At 37.3% G+C, this 15,540-nt stretch overlaps 2 protein-coding genes across 3 annotated transcripts in view; one reads left to right on the forward strand and one right to left on the reverse strand.

The window, feature by feature from the left end:
* Positions 1–15,540, forward strand: part of CCDC146 (coiled-coil domain containing 146) — a 114,358-nt gene that overhangs the window by 35,153 nt on the left and 63,665 nt on the right. The gene's annotated exons all lie outside the window — the stretch shown is intronic.
* FGL2 (fibrinogen-like 2) overlaps positions 1,817–15,540 on the reverse strand; it is a 24,425-nt gene continuing 10,701 nt past the window's right edge. The window contains exons 2-4 of one of the 2 annotated variants that reach the window (XM_014536963.1): positions 7,785–8,323; positions 7,491–7,745; positions 1,817–5,092 (exon numbers count right to left, since the gene is read on the reverse strand). In XM_014536963.1, coding sequence (XP_014392449.1) covers positions 4,386–5,092; positions 7,491–7,745; positions 7,785–8,229 — 1,407 coding nt within the window. In that variant the 5' untranslated portion in view covers positions 8,230–8,323 and the 3' untranslated portion in view covers positions 1,817–4,385. Of the gene's footprint in view, positions 5,093–7,490; positions 8,324–15,540 lie in introns of both variants that reach the window. The other variant, XM_005862906.2, reaches the window with a different exon arrangement.

Genomic DNA, 15,540 nt, shown 5'->3' on the forward strand with positions numbered 1-15,540 from the left:
CTTCCCCAACTATAACTCTGGCTTCTTTAGACTATAGCCTTCCTCTACGCGAATGCAATCATGAACCACTTTGAGTAACAACATTCCTGTCTCAAATTTCCTTTACATCCTAGAGACAAACAGATTGATTTTAGGGTAGAACCTACATAACTGTTGAATAATGTAATGAATAAGAAAGGATACAGTTGAACCTCGGTTCTCGAACTTAATTTGTTCTGGAAGGCTGTTCGAGAAGGAATTTGTTCAAAAAGCAAATCATTTTTTCCCATTAGAAATCATGTAAATTGAATTATTCCATTCCAGACCCCCAAATGATTTTGTTTTAACCTTTCTTATATACAGTACATGTTTAATGTACTGTTTAATCTATAAATAAACACTTCTTTTATTAAATTTATCAAACCACCCCCTACTGGCCTTAAAGGAATCACTTTCAGTACTCTTTCCAGGTGTCTTTCAGGTCAGCATGCAGCATCTTCACTTGTTCATATATCACTGCTTTCCAAATGCTGTCACCAGCTAACTGCTTTTTGTTTATCCAAATCAACAACAGTTTTTCCACCTCTTTTATTGCCTGTGATCATTGTTGTTGTTTTTTTATGCCCTTAGCAACATTAGCATTCTTGATGGCCTCCATATTTTAAAATTTTGCTAATCATTGATTTTTGCCAGCAACAGTAGCATTCTCTCCTTTGTTTTGTTGCCTGAGAGAGGCTTTTTGTCATGCTAAGGTATCAGCATGAAAGGATTGTCAGTTCCAATCTCAAAGTTTGTCTAGACAACTGAGACATTTTTTGTGTGAACAACTTGGTTGAGAACTGAATTGTTTGAGATGGGAGACCTTGGAGAAGTGAGATTTGACTGTATTACAATGGTATAGGACAAAAGAGGAGAGTACCAAATACCTTCTAATGTCTTCAGAGAAGACTGTCCAGAAGAGATAACTATTTAGGATGATAATGATGATGATGCATATGTATGTTCTGAGTGATTTAATATGTTATTTCATTTAATCCTCTCAGTAACTCTAACAGGAAAATTCTCTTATTACCCCTATTTTATCATTGAAGAGACCAAAGAACAGTGAGATTGACTTTGCATATGATTACACAGCTTGCAAAAGGTGGAGCTAAATTTCAAACATAGGAAGTCCGGCTCCTGGGTCCCTGCTCTTAAATCATAGGTGAAAAGGTAAAACTCAGCCGAGGTTGAGAACGGCATTCTACCTAAACCAAGGCAATAGTATACACAGTCATGAAAATATGAGAGAACATGGTTTGCTCAAGAACAAGGCATTCAGTGTGGCAGGAGTGTGAGTAGAGGTGGAAAAGGGCACTAAAAAGGTAGGGAGAAACCAGTTCATGAAGGGGCTTATTTGTTGGATTTTATTGTGTAGGAAATGAGTTGTTGAAAGGTTTTAAGCAGGACAATAACATGATCAGAACTGCATTTTTGCACAATCCCTCTGGCAGGGATATGGAGGATAGATTGGAATAGATTGAAACTGGAGGCACAGGTTACTATTTAGAAGCATTTGCATTATCCTGAGGATATGATGAGGGCTGAACCAGAGCAGCAACATCAATGATGGAAAAAGTGGAGATGGAGTTGAATGCCTCAAAATGAAACTGAAACTTTTGTATTTCAGATGTGTCAACAGTATTCTAATAGAGGGAAATAAGATAATGGTGTTCCTGTATTTGCCTCTGTCTTCCTGTTAGTAAAACAGCACTCGTTAAAGTCTTGAGTCAAAGGTATTGTCCAGTTAGGTAAACATTATGCAACTTTTCAGACAAGAGTAAATACATAAATATTATTTCACGGACAATAATGTTTAATATTTTCACATTGAAGAAATAAACAGATATGAAGATTAACTCTTATATTTTACAGGGTTTTTGAAAGACATGAAACAAATTTATTTATACATAAAGAAAAATAAGAATTATAAATGAGCTTATTGTGATGACATTACCCATAAGGACCAGCAAATATTGTTACTAGAATATCTTCTATGCTTCGCATATTTAAGCTCTTTATCTATTAAACGGATATGTCATTAATTCCTTGGAGCATTACTGCTTATCAGAACAATTTGATTTTTTTTTTCCCTCAAAGATGAGTGAATCCATTACACTTGGAATTTCTAAGAACCTAGTTTTAGTCTCTATTTTCAAAGAATGATAAAGCTCAGAAATAAAGTCTTAAGATAACAAATATTGGCCATTAAAATGGAACCAAGACAAGACTCTAAAATAATATATTTGTTAATAGTAAATCCACGTTTATGAACATTAGTGAATATTAGTAAATAGTTATCTTTCTTTTTAAGTAAATAGTTAAGTCAAAAGACTCTTGTAGATATGTTAAAGATTATAAAAATCTAAAATTTATTTAGTAAGTGGCATGAAATGATTTTAAAAAGGAATTTCTATGTTACAGAATTTTTTATTAGAAAAGTACCATAAAGTATGATGAAAAATAATATTTTGACCCTTTGAAATAAGGTAGAAGGATAGCTTTTGAATATTTACATGCACTAATGAATTATATGCCAGATTTTCCTGAAATTATACCTAGTTCCCATTAAATCAGTGCTCACTCACTATATGAGCTATTTTTTCTTTAGAACTGTATTCTGTGAGGAATCCATTTTTGAGCACAGAAATTTAAATTTATTTAAATGTATACATATATTAATAATTGTATATGGTGAATCAAAATGCCCTTATCTGTAATAAATACATTGTATGATATTAAAATGTTCCTTTAAAAAAAGAGAGAAAGAGAAAGAGTAAATCAGTTACAACATTACATTTGGTATCCTATTGAGTAGATACGCAGCCTTTGAAATAGACAATTATCAATTTTGGTCTACAGTGATACATTTTGGTCATAACCTAATTCTATTTGTATTTCTCTTTAATAGCATTCATAATATCTTAATTTTCATCATGTTTTCCTAAAAACTTTGTATGTTATATATTATTAAAAGGATTTTTGCTTCTTTTTGATTAAAAGTTTCTGTAAAGGGTAATACTTGAAAAGTTAACTTGTTACCTAATCATTTTCAAATAATGAGTAAAGGTGCATCTTTGTGAATATATTTTAAAATCTTGGTTACTATAGTAGAAACAGACAAGAGCAACGAAAGCTTGAATTTATTTCTATGACTCACATACAATGAGTATTTCAAATTTTATTCTGGAGTATTTTTAAATACGCAGCAGAATACTACTGCTCTCTCTGAAATGATCCCTTTTTACAATGATGAAACTTAACACATTATTTTTTATAATCTTTAGAGTATGATATTTGCATTCCAGAATTAATGAATTATAAAAGATCCAGATACTTTTGATTGGTTAAAAAAATAAACATCTTTATTTGAATCCTTCTGATAGTAAAATAACCAATACACCAGTTAGGATTAAAATATATACTATTTGAACTACTGTTCTATATATATCAAAATTCATATGCTTTTTATAAATAGATTTATCTATTTATCCTATAAAACTTAGCTTTAAAGCTATTACTGCTATGGATATAAAACAGGCCTTCAGAGCATTATAGACTATAAATAAATGCTTCATTCTTCACCCACACCAACCTCTTCTAAAGAAAGCTTACCAGTAGTCTTGCACAGTAGTGAGCAATTTTAAAAAACTATTAGGCATAGAGAGTAAAGGAAGATAATATTTATGTTAGAGCAATTTTCACCATAAAACATCTAAAAAGTTAAAAACTGTGAATGAATTACCTTTAAACCATGGTCCTTATGGTTAAATTAATTTTCTGAATACCACATTTTTTAATATTTTAAATGACAAATATTTTACATTTCATGGAGTATCTGAACAGCATTAATTTGCCCGGGAACTAAAATGCTATAGGGTCTTTCTGACCAAAAGTAAATGCCATAAATTGAAGAAGTTTATCTCAGAATGAGGATTAGGGTATTTACATACAAATAAATACCCAAATAACTCTTTATATCCCAAAAATAACGATATACCCTCAGATGTGTTTGTCATAGCCAAAATACAAATTACTTGTGTAAAATCTAGCCTGCTGAGTAAACAATTATTTTTTAAATATAGCAAGTAATACAATTAATGTAAAACTTTTCAATTAATAGAAATTAAGATAATTATAAATCTAATGTGTAATTCTCAATATTCCCTGGTGCTTGCAAGTGTTCTTTAGCGTAACAGCAACAAAGGACTCCTTTAAATTGCATATATTTTTAGCTTTATTTCCGATGCTGTGTAGCATAAGAACTCAGTGTTCAGAGATAAATGTGTAACCATGGAAAAGGAATACAAAAAGGAATTAATTGCCCTATTAGGTAATGAATACTCAGAGGAATGAGCGTTAGTGATTTATGGCTTGAAGTGCTTGGGTCTGATCATCATTTTGGCCTTTTTGAAGGAGGACTTATAGCCACCAGGCTGTGCCTCACTCATACCAGGCCAGGTGCCCCAGAAAATCCCATTACGGACACCTCTGTATTTTTGGTGATAATATTTGCCATTTAAGTTTGCAGAAAGACATGCATCAAACCACCAGCCTGAACTGTAGAAGTGCCCACAGTTCCCAGAGGGGTATCGATCATTGTCTCTATCTGGGGTGGTAAAAAACTTCATGTCATGGTTGTAGTGTTTACTGAAACGTAAGGCATCTCCAGCTGTGCCATTATAGTTACCAACGTGTAAACGGTATTTGAGAAACTCATTGGCCACATAAAACTCATCATACAAGGCATAGAGTTTGACACCATTAAAGTCTTCAAGATCTATTCTTAGAATCATCTCCTTACTCTTGGTCAGGAGGTGGATTTTATCATTCCCCAGCCAAAATTCTTTTCTGAGGTTTCCAAAGCCTGCTTTGTAGTCTTGCCATGTTTTGTTGAAGTTGGTGCTTCCGTCGAGACGTGCCTGCAGCACTGTCCAGCCTCCCCCCATGGTCTCCATGTCACAGTAAACTTCGAAGCTACTATTTTTGGGATCCGGTGTAACTCTGTAGGTCTCACTGCTTCTTTTGCCTATAGTGTAGTATTCGGAGCAATCTTTATAGATTAGATGTTGAACTGAAGGGAGAAGAAAAGAAAGACATTGGATTTTGTTAAAAAAAAACAACAAACCCAAAACTGTGCATCTGAAGAATTCTTTGTATGTACAAAAGCAGTTTGACAGCTCCATCAATGGTGATAATGGAACCTTGCTCTGCTAAACTTACTTGAAACTGTTTAGCAAATGCTTGTTAAGGCCTCAGAAAAAGAACCTGATGTTACAAAGCAGACAACACACTCATGGTTGGTAATAATTTTGACATCGACAACAATCAACAAGAAGAAGAAATAAAAAAAAATAGTTTTAAGAATTTAGTCATTTTTAGCGAGGGCTACCCTCAATAGGCATTCTGCCAAAGGCTTGATAACATTTTTACACTTAATCTGCACATGATCCTTATGATGTAGATACTATTGCAAATCTGCTGGTGACAATATTTATATTCACAGAGGATCAGTGGCTTGCCCAAGTTCGCAGAAGCATTAAGTGGCAGCGTCAGGACTGAGTTCTAGCTGGCTGCATAGCTTGTTCTTGTAACCTCTGCATTAATTGGTCCTGAAAGTCAGATGATTCCAGCTCTCCTATTCCGCGCTTACAGAAGAACCATAGGCTTCTCTTTCCTTTCACCTAAAGGGGCTGATGGCCTCCGCTGTCAGAAAGTGTTTCAGGATATGTTCCAAATGACATGTTAAAATTCTAATGCACAGCACTGATCACACATTCACATTTATTTTACTTGCTTGACCACTAAATAAAGAAGCTCAAAAAAAAAGCTCAAGTTAAAAGGAAATTTTTTCAATAATATTCCAATATTCTTATTACCCAAAGAAAGTATTTAGCCAGGTTTCATATATTTGATTTCTAGAAAGAAATGACAGGTGATTATGTTCAGAATAAAAATAATAATTAGGTAGCATGGTTCTGTAGGAATCCAATACAGGTATTTACTCCCAGATAATTTTTATAAAAATCTATCCCAGGTAAGTTAAGTTTAATATAGGCTGTCCCCCCCAAAAAAGTATACACACTTTGAATAATTATAAATAAGTTAAGTTTAATATAGGCTGCCCCCCCCCAAAAAAAGTATACACACTTTGAATAATTATAATAATTTCAATGGGTTAAATCTAAACAGAAAGAAACATCAATGAGCTATCAGCTGTTAACGTGTGTATACATTTGGGGGGGGGGCACCCTGTATAAAGTACTCTGAGGCATAATAAATCTGTTCTTGTGTATTTAGGATTCAAAGTATTCTGATATTTTCCTAAAACTTTTAGTTAAAAAAAAATAGACGAGAATCTAATGTGTGCCCACGGATGTCATCTACCTCTCTGCCTTGCAATGTGTAGGGTAACTTCAGATAGGAGCTGCCTAGTGTATTAGCAACAGAGGTCCTGAAAACCCCCACCTAGCTTCACTGGCAGATTCCCTGGGGATGGAGCAGGCATGAGGTACTCGTTCCAAATGAACGTGATCCCTGCCCTAAAGCACCATATCCCTTCAACCTCACACTCGTGGTAAGTCCTAGAACTAATGCCCAGATGGCTTTCCAAAGTGTAACAAGACCATCAGCAGCTGTGGCCCCAGGAACTCAGATGCACAGCCAGGGTTTGGAGGAACCAGTGCCACAGCTGGTTCATGGGCAGAGCAGGCAGTTAGGTTTGTTATCTTTGACACACATTTATTAAAGTTAATTCAGGTCATCTGGATGGCGAGGATGGGTTCTATTGTTACACGTTTGAATTCTAGTAAAAGAGTTGGGGAAGAAACAGGAATGTGCTCCTTCCCTGAGTGGCGTTCCAAATCTCCCCTTACCATGTTTTTGTGTCACTAGGTCTCAAAGCAAAAAGTTTTACCCACACGTGAAACCATATGACTGCCTTTATTCCAGCTATTAAATCTCCCATTTTCACTAGGTATTTGGGGTTATCTACTGCAGATTACTTGCCAATATCTTTCAAAGATCTCCTATTGCTACATGAGAAAGGAGCGGTCAGCAGACCGTAGAAACTGACTTTCTATGAACAGAGTACAACCGCAAATACTGCCTTGTCTCTCTCTATGTTTTCAAGCACTTCAGTAAAGAGATAAGCTAAATGCACTAAAATGTTAAAAAAAATTCTACTTCTCTACAAAATTTATATGTAAATTTGACATCAGCAAAGTGCTTTGAAATTGAAAGTGCTTTCTAATGGCTACAGAACTAATCATGATTTTTGTAACTACCATTTCTATGATCACACATTTGCAAAGATATTAGCATTTTCCGCACTACCTGGCTGAATAAAAGGCTTAATTTATTTAACCGGTCATTTTATTTAACTTATTTGCTCGGGTGGTTAATGTTTATAAGTATTGTCTAGCTACCTAACATCCATGAACACATGATAAGAAAATGGTTATTATACATACCTGGGCGTGATTGTATCTGTTCTTGACTGGGACACTTTGAACACTTCCCATCCAAACTATTGACCACAAATGTCAGATTTGCCACTTTGCTGTCAACGTAATTTTCTACGTTGTTCATGTTTACAAGATTCAGCTTCTCCAGGCGACCCTGAAGCACGTCGATCTCCTGCTTCGCGTTCTTCAGGTCAGAGGACAGCTTGTTCACCTCGCTCTCCAACTCTGTAACTCTGTTGTCATCCGCCTCTCCCGGGTCTCCCGTGCCCGGTGACAACAGTCCGCTTCTGCCCGGGTCTCGGTTGTCATCCGCCTGCAGTTTGCTGTCTTGGCAACATTTCTTAAGGCTGCTAACGATTTCCTTGAGGTTCTGGACTTCTTTGAACACCTCCTCCATCCTGCCGAACTGCTTGGGGAGCTGAATCGTCAGCGGGGGCAGGTACACCTGGTAGGGGCATTCGCCTCCCTGCTCGCATTTCCCTCTGCTCTCTAGCCTCACCGGGCAGGCGTCCTTGGCCGTTTCGTCTTTAATTTCTTCTGTGTCATTGTTTGCCGCAACCAAACAACTGTAAGCAGCCAGGACAGCCGAGCTGAGGCAGCACCAGGTGGCCAGCTTCATCTCCGCGGCGGCGCGCACCCCAGCAGGGAAGTGTGGAAGCGTGCTGGGCTGGAGCTGTTTTAACAGCCGCAGCTGCCGGCCTGACTCAGGCTTTCTGTTGTCAGAAAAGGGCGGGAGCACTTGCATCACAAGTTTCAAGAAACGAGGAGTTGCCCTCAGCCAACTCAGTTTGCCAAAAACTGTTCCTTATTCCCAATCAGAAGTACGCTCATCGGGATTACTATGAGTTGGTTGGATGCACATATTGAACAAGTTTTACTTTCATCGTTTATTTGATAAAGCACAAGAAAAATCTTGTATTTGAAAATAATTATGCTCCAAGTAAATCATTTAAATGTACCTAACTCCACTAGAAAAAAAATATTTTGAAGATCCAATTAAGTCCTAGTTATTCACACTATCTGAAGAACAGAAATATTTACAGAAACAGAAATAGTCCCTTTTCCTTTTTAGTACATGGCATTGAGGGTCCTGCATTTTCTTCATGTTGGACATGCAGGTGAAATCTTAAAATTTTAAAAAATATAACAAAGTGCATCCTTCTGACTTGTGCCATGGACTGTTTGAAAAAGGGAAGAAAACTGGTAGAGAGGAGGGGGGAAAAAAGCTGCTTTTTATTACTTTGACCATAACATAGTGTAGCAGAAATGACTAAAACACAGTTAAAAGTACATCATTGTCTTTCAACAAAACCAGCAGCCTCCTCCTTTGCCCCTTACCATCTGTGAGGTTATGTTGTCATCTCCCAGAGCTGCCCAAGTGTAAGTCTTTGAACTGTGCCTGCCTCTGCTGGGATTCTTCTGACCCCAAGCATCTTTGCCTGCCCTTCCCACTGGCAGCCCCGCTCTGTGAATCCTGCCTCTATCGCGGGCCCCATTCACCTGCTCTCTGTGCCTCTTGGTGTAACACGTCAGCACTCAAGACTTTTCAGACTTCTGTTTCATATTTTTCAAACTTTTCTCCTCAAAGGCCAAGGGCAAGAAGGAGGAACAGATTCAATTGGAGAAACCACCTCCTTTTAATTTGTTTTGCATATTGGCATCTCACACAAGATTTCTTATTTAAAACAAAGCCTTTCATTGCTTTAAAAATAATTTCAAAATGACTGATGTGGATAAAAATCCAAATTCTTTATTATATTACTTAAGGTACTCTGTAATCTATCTCATATTTATTTCTTGAATTGACTTTCCTCTGTACCCTCTTCATTCCAGCCAAACTACCCTCTTCATGTTCTCTAATTGTGTCAGGCTCACTTTACATTCCACAGCTGTATTTACTCCTGAATACTTAGGAGGCCTGGATCCCACCCCTGGATCTACCTCTTATCGGATATATAGATTATTAACTTTACTCAGCCTTGGGTCTTGTAACTGTGAAGGAGGAATTTGGCTATTTTCCCCTCATACAGGAATGAGAGTTATAAAAACCTTTGAGTGGAGTGCTTCAGGGGAAAAAAAAGTGTGTATAAAAGTAACATTCTTTCCAAATAAATTTGTCAAACATGTTCTACACACCCTATGCCTCATTTTTCCTCCATCTTCTTCCAGTCTTTTAAAAAATTAAGTTGTTTTCTCTTCATTTTATTCAATATGTTCAAATCAGTTTTATACAATTCTTAAACTTTCTGATTAAAAATATCTACTTAGTCTCCTAATTTTATTTCTCTTCCCTTACCCACTTTCAAGCTGTGACACTCCCCTGTTGTGAGGGGAGACATAAATGAATGATTAGATAAATTTTAAAAGAAAGAGAATGATTATAATATAGATGATATAAAAAGCCTATATAATAAAAGGCTAATATGCAAATTGTCCCCTCAACCAGGAGTTCAACCAGGAGTTCGACCAGGGGTGGGGTCAGCTGGCCAACTGCCCTGCAGCCCCTCCCCCTGGCCAGCCTGGCCTGATTGACCCTGATCAGGGCAGGCCAGCCGGACCCCGCCTTGCATGAATTTGTGCATCAGGCTTCTAGTATTTTATAAAGTAGAAGCATAAAAACAAAGTAATATTTTAAAAGAAAGAATAAGATATTATGTAATAATATTGTATAAAGTAGAAATATATTGGAATAATGTTTAGTTTAAGGTACATTATTAAATGCCCTTGACTGACTAGGGTATATATGAATCCATATAGTTAGCCAGTCAAGTACTTATTAAGGATCTTCTGTGTACTTGGACCTATGCTAGAACATATAGAAGATGTAAGCCATGGGCTCTTCCATTTGTTCATTCATTTGTTTATCCATCCATCCAGACATCATAGTAACTGAGCACCATCTACATGCAAGACTACACAGGCACTTAGCCTACTAGAGAACAAATCATACAAAAATCCCTTTCCCTTCTTAGGAAGGTGTATTAAGGATCTTGTAGTTTCTTGTGGGACAATCAAGGAAATCAGAAACACTTTTAAACATTTCTAAATCTAACAAAAGAGCAGCTTTCTGGCTCTTGTAATGGGCTTTGTTTCATGTGCTTGAATCCAGGATTTGCTTTCCTAGCACTACTGCTAATTCTTGGACCCTGCACACCCCCACTTAACCAAGAGCAAATGGCACAGTCTCACCTGAAAAGGTTGAATATGCTGTGGAACTGGCTCCTGTTCCCCTCAGGACCTATAAATAATTCCCAAGTAAAGGCAGAGAACTGCTTTATTAATCAGTTTTTGTTGACACTCTGGGCTCTCAATTTATAAAATCACTTACTCCAGGCAGACACTAAGTGACTACCAAATGAAAGGCTCAGTCTGCCTAGTGATTTATAACCCGTGGGGCCAGGCAGTGCTGTGCTATAATTAGTGCAAGAAGCTTTCACAAAAACAGTCTCACTATATCCTCCCCTCTCTACAAGTACTTGCAGATGAGAAAAACAAAACAAAACAAAAACCTCAAAGCAATCAATGACTTGCCCCTGATCTTACGGTATTTAAGATACAGAGTTGGAGCTTGAACCTGGGTCTGATTCCAAAGTTCATGTCTTTTCTCCTATGCCACATAGCCAGGCATATTGGTAACATGTTATGGAGAGCCTGGTGCTTAATCACCGCTTGGATCAGTGGGGAACCACTGAAGGTTTCTGAGCAAAAGAATAATATAATCAGTTAGGCACTTCAGAGAAATTAATTCATCAGTGAAATACTAGATGCATTGGAAAAGGGAAAGATTAGGCAAAGAGAGCAGTCTAGAGGCCATTGAAATACTCCAAGCCATTGTTTCCTAACGTGTGTTTCTTGAACATGAGTGACCACATGCTGATGAATGTTACATGAAAACGGAGTTCCAGGACAAGCAGCTCTGAAAAATATCAGTCTTATGCTAATGTGTATATGGATGGCCAAGAGGAAGTGATGTCTGCTGCATTTTTTAAACATTAATTAACAATAGAAACCTTTTATTTTCTAGGACAATTTTTTAAGAAATGAATCTTCTGCTAGAAGCCAGCAGGAAATAGTGAGAAGTGGAAGTGTGGTGGCAGGTGAACCAATGTAGTGGCAGGAGGAATGGTAAAGGGGTTGTAGACATTATTATAAAGACTGATAGAAGCCATAGGATCTGATAAGTGATGAGGAATGGAAGAAGAGGAGCAAGAGTTGAGGGAGAACTGTGAAATATGACTCTGGTTGAAGTAATGTCATGGCAATGAGAGTAGAGAGGGAGCAGTGGGTTGGGGAGTATAGAATTCTTACCCTCTGGCCTTGACCTTTGCCTCCTTCCTCTTGCAGAAAACTTTCTGCATTTTCTTATGTGCAATCTCCCCTGACTCCTGATATCATCCACTGATCTGCCCCCAACACAGAACTGACACATTATGCCCATTTACAGATTTGTTTTCAGACCTAAATAAGTCATTTAACACCAATAGATGGTGGAATTTCAAAGTAACAAGATTTGTTTCTATAAGCCTGATGATAAAATTACTTTCATCCGTCTATATTCACATTCACAGCATATTCAGACTTCTTTAATTTTTTTCTTATACAAAGTATATTCAAAGGAGGATCTGTATTTACTGTTTTTGGATGAGATTCCAAAAGTAAAGTTTAATTGTTTACTTTAATATTCCTTAGACATCTTAGTTGTTGTTCATTATAAATTTCATGAAAATAATCTTAAACAAAATGCTGAACTTTAAACAAAAATACAACACATAGATTAAAAATTGCTTAATTTTGCTTAAAACTGGAATAGTTGTCAGTTTCTTTGACCTGTCTTACCAGTACCTCACCAAGCCCAACCAAGCCATTTCCAGTGGCTTTTTTATACAAATGGCCTCTCTTGGCTTATGCTTCAGACTTTCCTAAAATCTCTCAAACAAGCAGCATCTGACCTCTGTGTACCTTGTACCACTTGTTAAGTGGCTTCAGGCCTGGCACTAGCAGCAGCCAGCATTGGTTCACAGCTTGGCCTCACTGTGGGAACCTCCAAGCCCAACACGAGTAGCAGCCTTTTGCAGATCAGTTCATGCCAGGTGGCCCAGGCAGGACACAGGCAGTGTCTGACCTTGCACCTCCCTGGACAGCTTCAGACCGCCAGACCACGCCCAATTACTACCCAAACACCTTCACCAGTGACATTCTCAAGGAGCGGACTCAGTGGGAACCAAAGCCCCACTGAAGCAAGTCCTGTTCCACAGGGTCAGTCCCTGCACAGCAGCTCCTCTGCTATAGTCTCAGTTGGTCCTTGCAGCCAATTGGTATCTGGGGGCCAATCCCTCCCAGTAACATGCCAACAAAGTCAAGGCTAAAAAGGACAGTTCACACAGTCCACACAGGGACCACACCTAGGGCACTCCGCTTGGGGGACTGGGGAAGTTGTGCCACTAGGCCCTACAGGACACCTACTTATAAGGAAACAAACACAGTGAAGCAGCCAAAATGATGTCCCAAATGAAAGAACACAAGAAATCTCAGAAAAAAACAAACAAACAAAAACTAAATGAAATGGAGGCAAGCAAACTACCAAATACAAAGTTCAAAACAATGGTTATACGGAAGCTCAAGGAATTTAGTCAGAACTTCAACAGCATAAAAAAAGGATATGGAAACTGTAAAAAGAACCAGTCAGAACTAAGGAATACACTAATTAAAATGAATAATACAGCCCTGACTGGTTTGGCTCAGTGGATAGAGGGTCAGCCTGCGGACTGAAAGGTCTCAGGTTCAATTCCGGTCAAGGGCATGTACCTTGGTTGCGGGCACATCCCCAGTAGAAGGTGTGCAGGAGGCAGCTGATCAATGTTCCTCTCTCATCGATGTTTCTAACTCTCTATCTCTCTCCCTTCCTCTCTGTAAAAAATCAATAAAATATATTTTAAAAAATAAAATGAATAATACATTACAGGAAGTCAACAGTTGAGAAGAAGAAGCAGATAATCAAATCAGCAATTTAAAAGATAAGGAAGCAGAAAACACCCAATTAGAACAGGAATAAGAAAAAAAGAATTTTAAAAAAGGAGGATAGTGTAAGGAGCTTCTGGGACAACCTCAAGAGTACCAGCATTTGTATCATGGGGATGCCAAAAAGGAGAAGAAAGAGGAAGAAATTAAAAACCTATTTGAAGAAATAATGACAGAAAACATCCCTAACTTGGTAAAGGAAATAGACTTACAGGTCCAGGAAGTTCAGAGAGTCCCAAACAAGATGACCCCAAAGACACATCATAATTAAAATGCCAAGGGTTAAAGACAAAGAGAGAATCTTAAGAGAATCAAGGAAAAAGCGTTAGTTACCTACAAGAGAGCTTCCATAAGACTGTCGGTAGAGTTCTCAAAAGTAACTTTGGAGGCTAGAAGGGATTGGAATGAAATATTCAAAGAGATGAAAAGCAAGGACCTACAATCAAGATTACTTTACCCAGCAAAGCTATTATTTAGAATTGAAGGACATATAAAGAGCTTCTCAGACAAGAAAAAAATTAAAGGCGTTCATCACCACCAAATCAGTATTATAAGAAACATTAAAGAATCTTCTTTAATAATAAGAAAAAAATATTAAAAAGTGGCAGTAAGTACATATCTATCAACAATTACTTTAAATGCAAATGTATTAGATGCTCCAATACAGAGTGACTGAATGGATTTAAAATAAAATAAAGACCCTTATATATGCTGTTTACAAGAGACTCACTTCTGATGGAAAGACACAGACAGTAAAGGGAAGGAAAACGATATTTCATGAAAATGGAAACAAAGCTGAGATAGCAATGCTTATAACTGACAAAATAGACTTTAAAACAAAGGCTATAACAAGAGACAAAGAAGGACCCAAAAATTCCACTTCTGGGTATTTATTCAAAGAAACCCAAAACACTAAATTGAAAAGAAATAGGCATCCTTATGTTCATTGCAGCATTATTTACAATAGCTATGGTATGGAAGTAACCTAAGTGCCCATCAATAGATAAATGGATAAAGAAGTGATGCATATATGCAATAGAGCAGTGATGGTGAACCTTTTGAGCTCGGCGTCAGCATTTTGAAAAACCCTAACTTAACTCTGGTGCCGTGTCACATATAGAAATTTTTTGATATTTGCAACCATAGTAAAACACAGACTTATAGTTTTGATATTTATTTTATATATTTAAATGCCATTTAACAAAGAAAAATCAACCAAAAAAAATGAGTTTGCGTGTCACCTCTGACACGCGTGTCATAGGTTCGCCATCACTGCAATAGAGTATGATTCAGCCATAAAAAGAATGAAATCTTGCCATCTGCAACAACATGAATGGACCTAGAAGGATTATGCTAAGTGAAATAAGTGAGACAGAGAAAGACAAATGCCAGATGATTTCACTTATATGTGGAATCTAAAAACAAATAAAAAACAAGCAGTACAGAAACAGACTCATAAAGGGTGTCCCAAAATTCACGCAAGATTTGAATTTTACGCCATTTGTGCCGTAAAGTGCTCGCTATCGAGACATGATAATCCAGTTTTTTGTGCCTAAATTGCAAGATATGGATGTGGACAACATGTGGTTTCAACAAGACGGTGCCACATGCCATACAGCCAGAGAAACAATTCAATTACTGCATGAGTCATTTCCTGGTCCTGTAATTTCCCGTTTTGGTGATCAGAATTGGCCGCCCAGATCATGCGATTTATCGCCTTGGACTTTTTTCTTTGGGGTTTTTTGAAGTCTAAGGTTTATGCCAACGAGCCCACAACCACCCACTCCTTAAAGGAGGAAATTGAGCACTGTATCAACGAAATTCAGCCACATTTATGCAAAACGGTCATGGAAAATTTCAACAAAAGAGTCCATATGTGCCAGCAAAGCTGTGGAGGCCATTTACCCGATATGCTATTCCATACATAACCCTATACTATATACTTTATGAATCAATAAAAAATTTACAATTTTTAATTATAAACCTGTGTTTTCTATCAAAATTACTTCTTGCATGAATTTTGGGACACCCTTTTTTT

Source organism: Myotis brandtii, unplaced genomic scaffold (genome assembly GCF_000412655.1).
Source record: "Myotis brandtii unplaced genomic scaffold, ASM41265v1 scaffold17, whole genome shotgun sequence".
In the NCBI taxonomy this organism is placed as follows: Eukaryota; Metazoa; Chordata; class Mammalia; order Chiroptera; family Vespertilionidae; genus Myotis; species Myotis brandtii.